The sequence below is a fragment of the Plectropomus leopardus genome, chromosome 12, assembly GCF_026936395.1.
Source record: "Plectropomus leopardus strain MGB_pleo_1.0 chromosome 12, ASM2693639v1, whole genome shotgun sequence".
In the NCBI taxonomy this organism is placed as follows: Eukaryota; Metazoa; Chordata; class Actinopteri; order Perciformes; family Serranidae; genus Plectropomus; species Plectropomus leopardus.
This window is the reverse complement of record NC_142187.1, coordinates 14,174,474-14,191,981: the sequence shown is the minus strand read 5'-3', so window position 1 is coordinate 14,191,981 and position 17,508 is coordinate 14,174,474. Positions and strand designations below refer to the sequence as shown.

Here is a 17,508-nt window from a genome sequence, read left to right as displayed (position 1 = left end):
TCTTTTCGTCACCATACCAAAAAGCAATTAGGAGTATTTCCAAATAGTAGTTTTACCGAAATGCCAAATTATTCCTTTTAGTAAATAAAACATTCAATTTCATTTCAGTTGTCAATTTAACTTATAAGTTAAGTATGTAGGATTTAGTGGCATCTAGTGGTGAGGTTGTCAAACTGAAGCTTCCCCTGTGTGCCAAGCATGTAGGAGAGCTACAGTGGCCAAGGCAAAAACCTCAATGACCCGTGTTTCTCCGTTCATGGCTGCTGTAGAACACAACTGCTGACTCCGTGGAAGAGGACCTACTCTGTATATAAACAGCTCATTCTAAGTTAATAAAAACACAACGCTTCTGAGGTGATTATAAACTAATAAAAACATAGTAATGAATATTATATACCATTTCTGCCAATAGATGCTCCTAAATCTTTCACACAATAAAAGCTTGTTGTTACATTTTATAGACTATTCAGGTCATTGTTTTAACAACAAGGAGTGCTAGCTGTTCATTAAAAAGAAGAAGCTGCTGAGAAAACCAACCAATAAAAATACCTTTAAGTGGCGTGAGCCAATAATACTTCCTGACTTGCCAATGCAAAGGTGTGCCAGGTCAGCTGTTGAAACCCACGTTTTTTAAATCCTCAGCCCAGGTGTTGCCGCATGCCTCCTGGTTGCATGACTGCATGGCTGAACACAGTGCTATTTCTACTGGCTCTGTAAGCTCCTTTTAAGTCTACTGACTAATTTTATCATTCTGCCGCGTGGCTGTCTTTGAGCTGCAGATTTCTGCACCGGCGCGACCCAGCTTGAACTTGACTTGACCTTTACCTGTTCTGACAGCATGTTTTTCAGTGTTTCTATTGACAGCAGTGTCATTTGAATGCTGCAATTAATGAAAATACTCCACACATGGCATTTCAAAATTGGTCAAAATAATTTATATATTTATTATATGTGTTTGTGCAGTTAAGCATTATGTTTAATGCAAATCTAATTCAACAACAGTAAATCTGTTTCAAAATATCTGTTTCTAAACTCTCACAGGTCTCGTGCAGTATAATCCAAGTCTCACTTATCCAGTGGTATGCTCAGTAGTTCCCAGACACACCCTTGCAACAAGAGACTGAGCTAAAATTAAAACTTAATCTATGTTCTCTTCAAAGCCAAAATCCACTGACAAAAACAATAGCTTGACCTCGCTGAACATGGGAGCAGCTGGTCTATCCCTGCCTGATCAGTTAGTTATTTTGTGTTATTGTGTCACTTTAGTGTTTTAAAGGATTAGTTTCACAAAAGTCACACAATAACACCAACAAAGTAACTGATCAGGGCAGTGATGGACCTGCAGCCCCTTTATTCAGTGAGGTAAAATTATTGTTTTTGTCAATGGAGTCTGGCTTTCAGGAGAGCATAGATTTGTTTGACTTTCAATTCAGACTCTGGTTGGTAAGGGTTGTCAGTTTGGGAAGTAAGGAGCATAAAACTGCATTAAATGAGACTTGAATTATACTGCAGGAGTTGTGAGAGGGTTTGTAAAATGACGTTTTGATATAGTTTTACCGTTGTTAAACACAGACCCCATCAAGAATATGTTGCAGATTTTTCGTTCACTATTGAGGAAAGCAAAGTTTTCTTACTTACTGTAACACAGGTTGAATGAGAGATATACATATGGTCATTTTAAACATTTCTTTAAGTTTGCTCAGGTTTTCCTTGGGGAATGAGACAAAAAGGAAGAAAAGATACTCTGTGTGTGTGTGTGTGTGTGTGTGTGTGTGTGTGTGTGTGTGTGTGTGTGTGTGTGTGTGTGTGTGTATACATCTTACCCTCTGCACAGTTGTTCCCTTCATATGGCCTATGGCACTCACACATGTAGCTCCTCCAGCCCTGGCTCACACAGCGCCCTCGGTTCTGACACGGGCTGTCAGCACACTTGTCTTTATCACTGCATCCCACTGTGATGTTTTCCTGCACGTCTGAATCTTCTGTAGCGGGCAACACCAGATGTGAGTCTACAAACACATCTCTGAAGCAGCCCAGAAAAGCTGGCTGGTAGTCTGTGTCATTCGTTGCTCTGCCTGAACCCCAGTCCCCCCCAACTGCTCCTATGAAGAGGCTCTGACGAACTGTTCCTGGCTCGGGGAGAGCAGAGGCTTGCTTAAGCAGCTGGACTTCAGTGTTGGAGTCTTTGATGCAGTTTCCTTCAGTGCAGAGTAACCTGATGAGGCTGACCACACCGCCTAGTGATGCTTCCACCATGTGCCACTTGTTGCTGGACAAAAACTCTGGAAGCTCCTGAACCAGCGTGCTGGAGCCTTGACCCCTCAGGCTGCGGAGGCAGAGATGCCCGTCCATCAGCTCAATGCTGAGGAGCAGGTCATCCACTCTGCGCTGCAAGAGAGTCCCAACTGCTCTCGTTGTCTTGAAGCTGAATGTCACGTTAAGAGGAGCCTCTGGGTCTAGTAGCTGAGTCTCTATGTACATGTAGCCTCTGGACTCAAATGAGAAGACGGTGGAGTTCTGGCATTTAGGGCCTGTGAAGCCAGCAAGGCAGATGCATGTAAAAGTGTGCTGATCATTAATAAGTAAGGGAGAGCATATTCCTCCGTTCTCACATCGGTTGCCATCACAGCCTGAAAGTGCAGTTGTGCAGTTCTCTCCTCCATATAGGCGACCGTTTTGGCTTTGTTGGGAGCAAAGGCATCTAAAACCTCCATTGTGGCTTTCACACAGACCACCATTTTGGCATGGCTGCTGTTCACATCCGTTCATGTTCTCCTCTGAGAAAGTGCCTAGAGAGACAAATAACAATCCAATATTACTTCAAACTGCATGCAAAATTTAAATATGTGTCAGTAAATTTCACGATACAGTCACAAATATGTGTGTAAAAGTAAATAAACCTTCGGAATAAAGATGAGAAACAAAAAACAAATTAATGTAAAATGCTGTTAATAACTGCTAAATTTAAAATTTGGATCAATCTAGAATTTAAATCAACTGTACAAATGCATGTTGTGCAGCACATTATACACTTGTTGGACAACACAGCAAGACTAGATAAACGTGCATATAATCTCATCTCTGATTGTAACATACATAACTTTACCTGCATAAAGCAACCATAACATCCACACATGCACACTGAATCTCAACATTGTCCTCATAAAGTCCTCCAATTTAATAGATGTTTGGCAATATCTTCATTTCAGGTCAGAGACAGGCGGGGAACACTTGTGTGTGCAGCTCCATCCTCAGCTCTGCTCCTCTGTGCATGTGTGTGTTTACTGAAATGCTCAGAGCGATCCAAGCCAGATAGGAGGGATTAGGCTAATGCACTTACAATGTCTTACACATTAAATGTGTTGGCAAAGGGAGGGGTTCATCCAGTAGGCTAATTTGAGCAACTCCAAAAATCCTCCACAGAAAGAAGTCTAATGTACACTTATATAAGTGACAACATGGCCCATGTGATGGAAACCACGGGATGTGAGAGATGGAGAATCTGAGGCTTTGGCAATATTGTTTTACAAACATTCATGACAATAAAGCAAATTGAATTGGATTAAAAAAAATGGTGAACCTCACCTTAGCAGAGGCACAAACTACAATTTAGTCTCTCTTTAGTACTTAAGTTCTCTGTTAAAGGAAATGTTCCCACAATTCCGCTATAAATACGCACGTAAACATATAATGCACGAGTGCACATGCATGTACATGTGTACTACAGAGCGTGTCCTCAGTTGAGTACTATTTGGCTGCAGCAGTTGGCTGGACTAAGGCCCAGTCTCTGAGAGAGGTACTCTGGTGATTCTAATCTAGGAGGTATCTCTGTCATTAAAACGTCACTGACGTCATGACTAGTAATTTCTCCGAAGAGCTTTAAGAGCGTTCAATCAGCTCGTTAATAATACTTAATGTACTTTTTAGTGTTACTTGTTTTGCAGTTGCTCTGGCTCAAGTTTCTCAGTGGCATGCTCAGTACGTTATAGTCCAGGATTTAAGTCCATGATCCAACATGTGAAATACAAATAACTAAAGTTTATCATTAGGCTATATTTTGAAAGTGTGTGTACGTATGTAAATATAGCTGGTGCATTTTCACATATATTTAAAGCAAAATTTAGATATAATAAAGTCTGAAAAGACTAGAATAAAAGACCAGAGATGGAAAAAGTCATAAAATATTTCACTAAAAGTAGCACCATCAAAATGTTAAAATACTTTGTCACAAGTTTAAGTGCTGCATTCAAAATTTAACTAAGTAAAGTTAGGTAAGTACCATCAACAAAATGTGCTGACAATTTAAAAGTAAATGTACTTACTATGCAGCCAGAATGGATCTTGTCAGTGTTACATTATTTAAAAAGTGTAAAATTATCCTAATGGTAAAAGCTTTTTTTTTCAGTTAACAAGACAAAACATTTATTAATTCAGAAAAATAAGAATTTCTGAATTTATTACTGTATGCTGCCTACATGTGAACCCATCACTAATGAGAATTACAAAGTTTTAGATATATAATGTAATAAGGCAATAATAAGGCATAATATTTTTTCCTCAAGAAATATATTTGCCCTGATTTTCTAAATTAATTAGATTACTATCTCATAATTATGAGAAACATTTTTATGAGGGAAAAAAATCTGCTCTTTTTTTCTGAATAAATGTTGTAACTGGCCACAACAGAGGTGATTAAACTCATCGTATATAATATTGGGTGGTTTCTATTACTGTATAACAATGCATTGTACATCACATGATCCTTGTGCTCACCTACAACTTTAGGCTACCTGTTAGAAATGTAGTGGAGTTAAAATTAAGTTTAGTTACAATAGACCAGTCGCTGCAGTACTCTTATTACCAACATGAGATAATAAACATGTGACATGGCTTTCCCTGGAAGTTCTATGACCAAAGAGATAAAAAAAAATGCCTGTTTTATATAAAGCACATTTGTAATAACACTGCAATAACAATATTTAAATATGCCAAAATATTTAAAGAGCTCCAGATGTAAAACTTCATTTTTCCTACCATACCCATGGATGTAATATAGTGAAGTCAAGGCCCATATTACCTGACGTCCCCCTACAATAATAAACTACATTACCCATGATGCTCTCCTATCATGAACCCTGTCGTGAACCTTATGATACTGCCCGACAACAGGTCTTCTTCGTTTAATTCGCGTTTGACTTTTTGACATCGTACTTTAACAGAGAAATCAAAGTTTGTATTCCTGTCTGTCTTTCGTGAATGTTTACTTCTGTTTGCGTCTCTAAACGAGAGTTTCAGAGGACAAAAGCTCGAACAGCCAATGAGCGAGCGCTTTGTTTCGGTGTCAGACATTTATGGAGGATGGGGAAGGTGGGGCGTTACAGATACCCAGGAAATTATTATTCCTCCGTTTATTTTCCAAATCATTTCTTTCAGACGGATTGTACAGTGCTTTATAAACGCGGATTGTGTCTCTAAGGTAAGATTTAGCTTCAAATAAATGACCCGACGTATACGTCGATTTCCGGGGTAGCAGTAAGGGTCGTTTGTCAACACTCTCCTCGGAGGGGGGCCGACCGTCAGACTGTTAACATAACGTTGGGGGTCCTTGAGGTGGAGAGCCAATTTGCAAATACGACCGTGTTGACCGTAATTAATTCAGGACATCAGTGCGGTCACTATAAGTATTACATCCTCGTCAGGCCTGTAATGCCTATTGAGGTCAGCGTTCATAACACTTAGCTGCTCATTCTGCTTTGTTGTAATTCATGAGAGAAAACACCTCAGTGGTTCGCAGTAAGTCATTATTGTGCATCTTTGCATGCATCATCCTCAGGTCAGCTTTATGCTGTAAGGTTGCAGTTGTGCTATTAAAGGGTAACTTAGATGGTATTCAGTCTCGATCATTTTTTCCGATGTTATTGTTTCTCGGTGATGTATTGGAGCCACATTTTTTTAAAGAATTAGTCCAGTATTTAGCGAGCCACCTGCACAGGCTGAACAGGCTGCAGTGTCACCCATCAGGGCATTTGGCACCATCAATGTACATCTACTAAAAATGCTTGTTTCTGCCACTGACAGGCATAGATTGTTATTATAAGTATCTTACAGCATAACGGATAGGAGTCTACAGTGACAGGCCTTTTTGTTAAATGAAAAACACAACATGACTGTCACTGTAATGTGTATAGAAAAAAAGCGCATTTTCCCATTTGACTGTGTAAATTAAGAGTTTATTTCAACCAAACCAGAGCTGGTGATTGTTGGTACAATGGAAAGAGGAAGCAAGATGGTTTTTGTGAGTTTTGTTTCTGTCAGTTTTAAATGAGGTGTGTTTTACTATGATAAAATCACTCTATTTAAATGTAGTTTGGTGAGTTTGGCCATATAATGATTTCAAGTCTGTTTCTGGTTAAACAAAAATGAACTTACTCCTAAACAAAAGGTCTTTCTCTGTAAGGTTCCTGTTCATAATGTTTTTAGAAACTTAAAAAAAATAACCTGAGCCTGTCATTGTCACAAGAATACTTTTAGTGGATGTTATTGATGGTGCAAACATGCCCAGAGTGGTTAGAGCCTGTTTTGCTGTTGCTGGCTGCAGCGCTCTCTCACAATACTGGACTAATTATAAAAAAAACTGTTGTTTCCATTTGTAACTCAGACACAAACATATGAAAATAATGTCCAGGTACAAAATACAGAAGTTACCCTTTAAGATCAGGTACATTTACATGCTAATGCTATCAAATACGAGTTATAAATGAGATATGACTTATGCATGTTCAATCTAAGCACTGTTTGCAATCCTCTGATTTTCAGGAGTGATTCATGGTCACCCAACCAACTCACCAATGAAGAAAAAACCTTGTAATCCACTGCGTCCCAAACGCAGCAGGCAGGTCACTGCCAGCAGTGAATGTGCTGCAGAGCCGGGCACCGTGCTCGACTCCAACGCTCCTCCAAACTCAGAAACTGTTCCAGCGTCAACCTCACAGATCAGACACCTGGCTATGTCTCAGCACAGTCACAACCTCCTCAAGTTCTTGAATGAGGACCGAACCCGACAGAAGTTCTGCGATGTGACTGTGTCTGTGGGTGGGAAGCTCTACAGAGCCCACAAGGTGGTGTTGGCCCATGGCAGCAGCTACTTTCACGCTGAGTTGTCCAAGAACCCTGCTACAGCACACGTGACTCTGGACCATGTGGAGGACTCCGTTTTTCAGCACTTGCTTGGCTTTTTGTACACCTCTGAGTGCGTTGTCGCAGAGGGGGACCTCCCAGCCCTAACTGAAGCAGCTCGATTCCTGGACATGATGGATATACTAAAGCTACTGTGTAAAGAAGGGGACAACAGCACAGTCTGTGTCATCCAGGCACAGGATGAGATCAGAGGGTCTCCTGAGGTGGAAATGACATCCAGCGACTCACCAGCAGGTGATACAGACATCCAGAGCCCATGTGATGTGCAGTGCACCATGAGCAGTTGCCAGTTTAGCACGGAAAACTCCTTACAGAACCAGTTCGCTGAGAGTCACACTGACGCACAGCAGGAAACATCAACAGAGAAAGAGAAGACAGCAACTCAGAGGACTGCGACCACGCGGAGATCAGCCCGCAGGAGGAGAACACCCACCAAGTATCAGAGAGACAATGTGGAGTGCACTGTCAACACTCCTGAGGAAAAACAAAGCACTGTGTCACCAAGAGAGCCGGACGGAAAAAAAATGGAAGAAGCAGGAAAGGTGGTTGTGGAAAAGCAACTGCCCACATCAGACGTAAACGAAACATCTAAACCAGCTGAGGATCCAGTGGACGAGGAGGAAGAGGAAGGGGACATGAACGAGGAAGTGGTTATCCAGAGGACAGTGGTTGAGGTTTGTGCAGCTGACAAGAGCGCAGGTCAGCAGGGTTCGGATGTAGAAAGGGCGGAGCACCAGGCTGATGGAGAGGTTGAAGTGCCAGCAGCAGGAAGCTCTACCCAGAGTCCCGTGTACCCAGAGGGTCTGGCTCCAGTCATCATTCAAACCTCCAGCAAGAAGACTCTCAAATGCCCCAAATGTAACAAGACCTTTGACCGCGCAGGTGGGAACCATGGAGTAAGGTCTAGATTAGAGCTGCGATGATTAATCAGTTATTGTCAACTATAAAAAGAATTACCAACTTTTTTGATAATTAATCGGTCCGAGTAAATTTTAAAGAAAAAAAGAGTCAGAATTCTTGGACTCCAGCGTGTTCAGTGCGATGAATCTGCTGTCTGTTTATTTTCAATCAAACGATTAATCATTTGGTCTAAAAAAATAAGAACATCATTTTAAGTTTGCTTTGGACTGTCAATAGATTTCCTTCAACCGTGATGGTAACAGAGTGTAAAATGCATATTCATAGCAGTGCCATGTTTCCTAACAGTAACTACACTCATGTCTCAAGTGTGTTACTGATACTGTATAATAACTCACGGACCTGACCTGCATCTTTTAGGGAAATATGAGAGTCACACCAGAGTGCACACAGGAGAGAAACCATTCCAGTGTGACATCTGCCTTCAGCGCTACTCCACCAAGTCAAACCTGACTGTACACAAGAAGAAGCATGCCAGCGACGCGCCCTTCCAGAAGAAGGAGCACAAATGCCCCTTCTGTAACAAACTCCACGCCAGCAAGAAGACCCTGGCAAAGCACGTCAGAAGGTAAGACACTGCAGTATCACAAAATCCTCACTATCTCTGCTCATTATTCTGGTGAAGAACAGTTTACCTCCAAGCTTTGAGTCTCTTTCTGAACCTAATTTGTCTGTAATTTTTTCAAAATTGAATCTAGACGCCAATTTCCCTGTTTTTTTGTTGTTGTTTTTTACCTTATGGTCGGTGTAATGTCATGAATAATGTACCAACTATTATCATTAATGAAAAAGTTGAAATTTAGAATGACACATTATCTGATAAAACATCAGAATCAGGGGGTCATTTCCTCACGTACCGTACACAAACTCCAGAGCACTGGACAGCAGATGTGTTAAACTGACAATCCTCATGCAGAAATGGCAAGAGTTGCAATAGACTGGGAAGAAAATAAGAGAGACGGGTTGCAAGGTACCTCGGTTAGCAGTGTTAGCCTCTGCGTTCCCAGCAGTAGGAGAGATGAGCGTAACGTGCAGCATAGAGAGGTGATCATCATCTGCCCACCGCATCGACATGGACCGCTGTGCTCACACGAATACCAGGATACATCCAAATGGTGCAGCCCGCTCTGCTGAAACTGTTGTGCACACGATGCAGAGCTGATGAAAGACTCTTGAAACAAAAAAAGAGGAAGAGAAGTGGTGTATGGGAACAACCCTTGGCAAAAAGTATTGCCAGAAAGTATTTGAATGTACACTTTTTTACAGTGGGAATTGGGGTTTTAACTGGGCAGTGGCCACAAAACTGCTTGCATGGTTCAGGCTCAGGCTTGCACAGACACTGTTTGGGATTATGTAGGGTCAGGCCTGAGTTTGGGCTCAATCAAAGCTACGTATGTTTGGTCATCAAGTTTACCTGAGGTCAGACTACACAGTGTAATTACATGATCACAGACAGCAGAAAATACACCTTAGTGATTCTATTCGGTATTTAAAACCCTGTCTATCTAATAAAAGCTTGTCTTACTACTGCATAGTTATTGCACCATTTCAGTTGCCGTGATAAAATATTTTGCTGGCAGAATTAAGGAAATAAAAAAAATTTAAAGAATTGTTTGTTTAAGTGAAATGATTAGCTTTTTGGAAACATACATTTTGCAGGGTTTGCCCATAAGCCAAAGTGCTGGTCAAATAAAAATTTTGATCTAATTGTAGCACTAGAGGGAAAGTAAAGGAATCACCAAAGTTAGAACAATATATCCTGAGTCTGTTCGGATATTAAATTTCTGACCAAAGTCATTTAGTTTTATTTGTAGTAAACTTCCTAGAATGATGGAATGTAGAAAAATGTGGTGTCCATTCCTTTCAACTGTGATTTATACGTTTTTGAAAGAAAAATTGTAGAGCTATCTCTCCACTAGATCTCTATTATGGCAACAGCCGTGGTTGCTACAGTCATATTATATGCAGATGATATCATATATTTTCACTGTCCTGCCAGGTTTCATCCAGACCACATCCAGGAGTTTCTTACCAAGAGGAAGAGGAAGAGTGAAGGCTGGAAATGTGCTGTAAGAATTTGCTTTAGTCAATATTTCGCCTGATTATGGAAGTTGATCCCAAGTAGATGTTGAATGTTGATGAATTTGTTTTTGGAATTAATATATTTTACATTATATTTTCTGTGACCTTTAAACTTTCTGAACCAGATTTGTCTGAAGACCTTTAGCCGCAGGCCTCACCTGCAGGAGCACATGATCCTGCACACCCAGGACCGGCCCTTTAAATGCTCCTTCTGTGATGAATACTTCAAGTCCAGGTTTGCCAGGCTGAAGCACCAAGAAAAGAACCACTTAGGTGAGAAATAAACACTGAATAAATTCTTAAAAGGACAGTTTACCCCAAAATCAGAAATACATGAATGGCATCCTCCTCAGATTAACTGTAATGTTAGCTAGCTCAGCGGTGCTAGGTGAGCCTGCAGTAGATGCTTGCTGGTGATGCACATTTGTAGCAGAAATAAATAGCACAATGCACAACTGCGTGCATAAATGTAATTAAATGTGGAGTGGGTTATTCTATCAGGTACACGTATCTATCAGAATGAACTACTACCTGTAGGATTTCTGGTAAAAGACATTGCTGTTGAGTTTTTCAACTATTTATTTGGTGCTTTGAGCACCACAAGCCAAGTGCCATCTAGTTCTGTTATACTGGAGAGAAGGAAGGCATTTCTACAGTTGACACAGTGTCTGCAACACTCGACAACTCACACCACAACAATCTAAACTGATAAACAGCACTTCAGGTAAGAGGAAGAATATGTACTTGATTTTGAGGTAAACTGTCCCTTTAAGCTCCAAGGTTTAAAAATAAATTTTCACTCTTGCCAATGGAAATGTTTTCAACAACTCAGCTTTAAATTAGAGAAAAAATCTTGTGTTTTTGTGTTTGTCCAATAGTAAAGCTGTCATTTAAACCTTAAAATGATGTCACAACTGTAACTCTAAACCACGTTTCTGTTGCAATCAATGCATTAGATAATAGTTTGTATCTTACACTATTTTCAGGTCCCTTTCCCTGTGAAATTTGTGGCCGACAGTTTAATGATACAGGCAACAGAAAGAGGCACATAGAGTGTACGCATGGAGGAAAAAGAAAGTGGACCTGCTTCGTTTGTGGGAAATCTGTGAGGGAAAGGTATGTCTGTCTGTCCCTAAACTTCTCTGTAACAGCACCATGTTGCTTTGGCTGATTCAGTGTTTACATTATGTATTATTAAAGCCTAAACTCTTTATTTTGACATGCAAAAAAATGTTTAACCCGGTGTTGCTTTATTGAGGGGTGTGTTCTCTTCCTATAGGACTACATTGAGAGAGCACTTGAGGATCCACAGTGGGGAGAAGCCTCACCTCTGTAGTATCTGTGGCCAAAGTTTCCGTCATGGCAGTTCCTACAGGTAGGTCTGCTGAGAAAAAAGAAGAAGGTGATGGTGAATGTTTTAAGCTCACAGATCCATTGTCTGCATTATTTATGGTATTAGCTGTACTGAATGAACTTTTCCCTGGACAGGCTCCACCTCAGAGTCCACCATGACGACAAACGCTACGAATGTGACGAATGTGGAAAAACCTTCATACGCCATGATCACCTGACCAAACATCAGAAAATACACTCTGGTACAGTATAAAGGCTGACGCAGACCAAACCGACGTCAGAGAACTGGTGGCATGTTAGGCTGTTAGAAAAAGTTGCCAAAAAGTCAACTAGCACGCGTTCTGTGAATGTGTGAGAGGAGATACCCTTTCATACCAGTGTGGAGTGTGTTTGTCTGTAATCATCATTCAAAAAGGAAAACAGAAACACTGCTATGACGCCAGTTAGCACACAACACAATCTAATTTTGAAAGTACAAAGCAAATTTAGCGTGTGCAAGTGAACAACAACACAAACTATAAGGAAACTTTTCTGCTTGAGCTAAATTGCAAAAGAAAAACAGCCTTAACTTATGCAACGCGTTTGTTTTGACCTCACTCCTTCTTGACTTTAGCCCTTTGTTTACTATCCTCACTCACGTTTCTCTTGTCGTTCACTGAGCTGAACAGCTAGTCAGAGTGATTTCACTGACCAGCGCGTGCCGCAGCTGATTCTAAATGCTGAATCAGTGGAAAAAGCCTGATTATTGTGGTGCAGGACACAATGCAGTGACGAGGTCCATCGACACTCACAAACAGCCCAACACTGACTGATAGCCGACTGTTGGCTCGGCGTATCAGGGCCTGAAGACAAACAGCATTTGGATTCTTGGGCGTGTTTTTGGTGCTTTTATTTTAGAATCTGTTTCATCTCATTCAGACATTTTGCTTCTTATTACAATACAGCACAGTGTGAAATACTGTAAACCTTTCACTGTCTCCTGCCAGTATTTACCTTAACTTAAAGGGATAGTTTGGATTTTTTTGAAGTAGGGTTGTATGAGGCACTTCTTCATATTCAGTGTATTACATACAGTAGATGACGGTTAGTGAGCTCCCAGTTTGGAGAAGCAGACAGGAGTAACGACACAGAATCGACGCAATGTACTGCTGTGAACAGGGGGAAGCAACAAAATGTTTTAGCCACCACAAAACAAAAAACTCTATGTATTTTAGTGTATGCTATATTTAGGATATCTCCACTACTTTACTTTGCTGTCAGACAGCCCCATCTAGTGTAGGCAACAGACCGACTATGGATGAGTACCTCATACCACCCCACTTAAAAAAATCCAAACCACCCCCTTAAGTTAACCCATGTTTGTTACAGGTGAGAAAGCACACCAGTGTGAAGAATGCGGGAAGTGTTTCAGACGCCATGATCATCTGACGGTCCACTACAAAAGCATTCACTTGGGAGAGAAAGTTTGGCAGAAGTATGTTATTCTCTTTTTGGTTGGATTATTAATATTTCCCTGAGCTGCTCTTGTGTTTTTGGTTGACGTCTCTGTTAATGAGGATTTTCTTCACAGGTACAAAACTGCTTTGCATCAATGTGACGTTTGCAAGAAAGAATTTAAAGGAAAGTCCAGTCTAGAAATGCACTTCAGGACCCACTCAGGTATGGAAATAAAGAAGTTAATGAATATATCTGCTTAGAAACAGTGTTTTAAATGTTTGTCAAACTTTCTTATCCACCACGTTTATGCAGTTCACAGTGATGACAATAGCAGATCAATTTGGAAGGCATCAAAGTGAAGAATCAGCATAGTTTGTATATGGCAGTTTAGAGCTAGTTGGCTTATTAAAAAAGAGAAAATAATTTTTATTTGTTCTAGCATAACCCTTGGATGGTTTGGATGAAAATGCAACAGTGTTTGATGATATTTTTAAAATGTTATATGTAAACATTTATTAAATGTTTCATGTTTACCAGAGAACAGGATTTGATCATGCATTTTAGAGGCACAGCCGCACCAAACCAACATCAGAGGACTAACGGCACTGAAAGCCCCCTGCTGCGTCACCTCATGTCGCTGTGTCTTAGCCAGAAAGTTGCATTCGAACACGCAAAATTGACTGCCAACAAGCACGCACGTTCTGCATCTGATTGAAAGGAAATATCTCTCTATACTAGCCGACCCAGGTAATGTCTAATCCCTATTAAATACGGGAAACCGGAAGCCCGTCTTGACGTTAGTTAGCAAGTTAGCACATTAACAACACACTTCAATGATGGAAGGACAAAGCTTACTTACTGTGTCCCACTGAACAAAAACACAAACCGTCAGGAGACATTTCTGTTTAAGAGCTTAAAAGTAACTAAAGAAATACAATCTTACCTCATATAACAACGTAATGGTCTCACTCCATCTTGACTTACGCCCTTTTCACATTTCTTACTTCAGTTTGTCTTCTCGTGCGTTGAGCTGAACAGCCAATCCGTGATTTCATCGACCAGCAGCCTCTGTTGTCTCAGCCACCTATTCAACATGCTGAAATGACAGAAAAAAAAAGTTGATGAGGGCCAACAAGGGCCAACAGTGTGGGACACACCGCAAAGACTAGGGCCACAGACGCTTATTAAAGGCAACACATGGACCGACGGCCAAACGTCCGCCTGGTGTGTCACAGTCTTAGCAAACTTAATGCTATGCAACAAAGTTTTTGCTTGGGGTTGCTGGAGGGTAAACTTCAGAAATCATATAAAAGACACACATCTCAGTGCGCTATGGATTAGATTCTGGATGAAAGAAATATCTGGTAGACTTGAAATAAATGTCAGAAGGATTAAATGCTGTGTATTGTTTTGAGCAAACAAAGCGTTTCATAGCATTAAAATCCTAACAGCGACTACGTGGTGTGCAGATCCAGTTGTTTCAAATCTAGAGTGTAAACTTCCCCAAACCAAATAAAGAACATGACAGAGCTGCTATTATAGCTGTAAACTAATCATGGGTAGAACAGTAAAACCGAATTTAATCAGTTCGTTACTCCTTTGCTCCAGAGTTTTTGGTTTTGGGAAGGTGATAACAAAAGACACCACCCTCTAAACTCTACAGATATAAAGCATTGCTCTTGTCAGAGCCCTTAATCTTTGTGTTTCCAAAGCTTGACTTAAGCTGTTCTGGGGCGGGATTCATCAAAAAGGTTGACTATTATCCCTAAAACAAAGGCTGCAATAAAAATGGCTAAACTTTTTAAATGTTCTCGTGTTCACGTTGACAGGTGAGAAGCCCCACAGATGCCCCGAGTGCAACCAGACATTTCGGATCAAGAAGACCTTGACAAAGCATATGGTGATTCACTCAGACGCTCGTCCTTTTAATTGCCCCCACTGCAGCGCCACCTTTAAACGAAAAGACAAGCTCAAGTACCACGTCGACCACGTGCACAGCAACCGGTTAACCGAGCAACCCCTCGGCACACTCGGCGAGGACAAAATAGTCTCCATTCCTTTTGAGGAGCAATCTAAGGTATATCGTGCTGAACCCAAGTCAGCACTCCAGAGCACCCCTCCTCCGACAAATGTCTGTGTGCCCGTCACTTTAGTTCCTGTCCAGATTGCAGGAGGAGCTCAGGGCAACCTGAACGCTCACAGAGCCTCGTCTATCTCCTCTCAGACTCACAGTGTTGTGAGCATGCAAGCTCAAGGACAACAGCACAACTCTGGCTACCAAGCCACTACAGACCTGGCATTTTTGGAAAAGTACACTCTGACACCGCAGCCTGCCAACATCGTCCACCCTGTGAGGCCCGACCAGATGCTGGACCCCAGAGAGCAGTCGTACCTGGGCACGCTGCTGGGACTGGATTCAGCTTCCTCTATGCAGAACATCTCCAACTCTGATCATGCACACTGATGCCACAAAATAACAAATTTAGTCATATTATAATCAGATAAAGAGCTACAGTATTCACTACTAATATATATATATAATTCAAGATATAGGGCAATTATTGTCATCCAAGTTAAATGTTAAACGATTAAATTTAAGACAAAGACGACACAACTGCCCTTGATTGATTTTGGCTCCGGTACAGAAGGGCTAACCTCTGATGTTCAGCCTGATCTCACTGAATATTTATGTCTCAATGGCACCAAAACAAATTGTTCATGGTCAAAAAAAGCTGTTGTTACAGCTGTCTATACTATATAATTCAAAAAAGCTGAACTCAAAGTGAAAAAGACAGGTGTGGCTGCCAATTAATCAGTGTATGAGTTGAAAAAATAAATTTTCCATTAGCAGATGCTGGATGATTGTATACAGTATGTGTTATACTGCTTCTCTTAAACGCTCCTTCAACACTTTTCAGCCGGTCCCTGTCAACACGAATCTCTGGTTCTTGCTGATTGGTTCGATTTTTACTGGCACAGAATAACTTGTCATTTTTTTGTTTTGCATTGCATTGTATAGAGACAGAGCAGTGCTTTTTAAGGGATCAGATGATTTGCAGAAAAGTAACTGACGACAAAGTAATGAATCACTGAAATCATTTGCTGGTCCTAGTGTCTTAATTTTGGTTTTGGTAACTTGTGAGAAATGGTCGTTATTTAAAACAAATTGAAAATAAATGTCCATCGATCGATACTCAAACAAATCAATACTGGCATCCTTGTAATACCGAGTAAACTTAAACTGTGGCCTTAATCTACGTTGTAACTTGAATACTGCCTGTACAGTGTGTCACTCTGAAGTCTACACACAGTCTTGTGCACATAGGATAATAACTCCTTGCCACAAGATCATTATTTTTTTTCCCACAGGATAACAGCTTATGAGCACAAGTTACTATCTTGTGCGTACAAGATTTTTTAAAAAATGCCACCTTTCAGGATTGACCGTTGAAGTCAATCCAGTCGCCTGAATAAAAAGGGGAATTGTACATTTCTGCAAAGCAAGGGTATATAACATCTGTACATTTCATATGTAGGTGATATGTTGAAACTTTACATGTCTTTGGGATTAGGTTCTCTAGGTTTTGTTTATCGTGATTTGATTAAGATCTGTACATAAAGTGTTTGTTTTTTTTTTAATTTAAATCGCATCACCGGCCAACATTCCTGTATTTAGGAGGCTGTACCGGGTTGAGTTTAAAGCTAGAGTGATAATGCATGTATCATATGAAACTAGAAGACCCGAGAAATCCAGTGATAACATAATGTCATGCAATGCCATGCTAGTCTATCAGCAAAGGGGCAGAATAACACTCCAAAATTGAGCTAAATTTTGATGATGAAAAAACACAGGGGTCCCTTGACTTCTAACCTCAAGACACGACACTGAAAATGGGTTTAATGGGAACCCATGAGTCTCTCCTTTGCATGCAGTTTTTTGCTGTATGTACAGTATGTTCCCAAAAAATAACTGGTTTTGTCACAACAACCTTGGCTGGAAATGTTTTGTTGAAAAATACCCAGTTTTGACATAAACATAAAACATTACATAAAAATGTAATGTATCTGTGGTTTGCAGGGAGAGAAAGTGTCAACATTTTATTCTGGTGATTAGGCTGCAGAAAGTTTTGATTTTTTTTTACTTTTGCTGTGTACATGAGCACAGTGACTAGAGGTGAATATATATATATATATACATATATATGTATGTGTGTAAGAACTTTGTTTTATAAACAGACGTGGAGTCACTTAAAGTGTGGTTTCAAAAATTTGCCCTATTTTCAGATTGGAAAATAATCTGTTTTTAGTAACATAGGAGAGGAAAAAAAGAGAGAAAAACTGTAAGATGGAATGGTTAAGACGTCACGTCGTTAACTGTTGCACCCTGCAGGGTTTTTGCTGGTGGATTTCAGTTATGTAGTAGGTACAGACATTTTTCCACAATTAATTGTTGGTTAGCTTAATTTCAAACAATTCATCAAACTTTGTGTCTTGAACAATAAAATCAGATGTGAAAATATT

The 17,508-nt window shown here is 40.5% G+C and overlaps 2 protein-coding genes across 3 annotated transcripts in view; one reads left to right on the top strand and one right to left on the bottom strand.

Moving 5' to 3' along the window:
• LOC121964406 (protein crumbs homolog 1-like) overlaps positions 1-14,129 on the bottom strand; it is a 26,098-nt gene extending 11,969 nt beyond the window's left edge. The window contains exons 1-4 of one of the 2 annotated variants that reach the window (XM_088085195.1): positions 13,931-14,129; positions 11,526-11,581; positions 9,090-9,286; positions 1,824-2,789 (exon numbers count right to left, since the gene is read on the bottom strand). In XM_088085195.1, coding sequence (XP_087941321.1) covers positions 1,824-2,789; positions 9,090-9,189 — 1,066 coding nt within the window. In that variant the 5' untranslated portion in view covers positions 9,190-9,286; positions 11,526-11,581; positions 13,931-14,129. Of the gene's footprint in view, positions 1-1,823; positions 2,790-3,106; positions 3,262-9,089; positions 9,287-11,525; positions 11,582-13,930 lie in introns of those variants that run through there. The other variant, XM_088085196.1, reaches the window with a different exon arrangement.
• zbtb41 (zinc finger and BTB domain containing 41) lies at positions 5,132-17,508 on the top strand. The gene is made up of 11 exons (XM_042497745.2): positions 5,132-5,476; positions 6,817-8,079; positions 8,476-8,683; positions 10,115-10,184; positions 10,323-10,470; positions 11,184-11,313; positions 11,477-11,572; positions 11,686-11,792; positions 12,919-13,024; positions 13,121-13,209; positions 14,817-17,508. Exons 2-11 carry the CDS (start codon positions 6,849-6,851, stop codon positions 15,449-15,451), a joined length of 2,820 nt encoding a protein of 939 aa, XP_042353679.2. The 5' UTR covers positions 5,132-5,476; positions 6,817-6,848; the 3' UTR covers positions 15,452-17,508.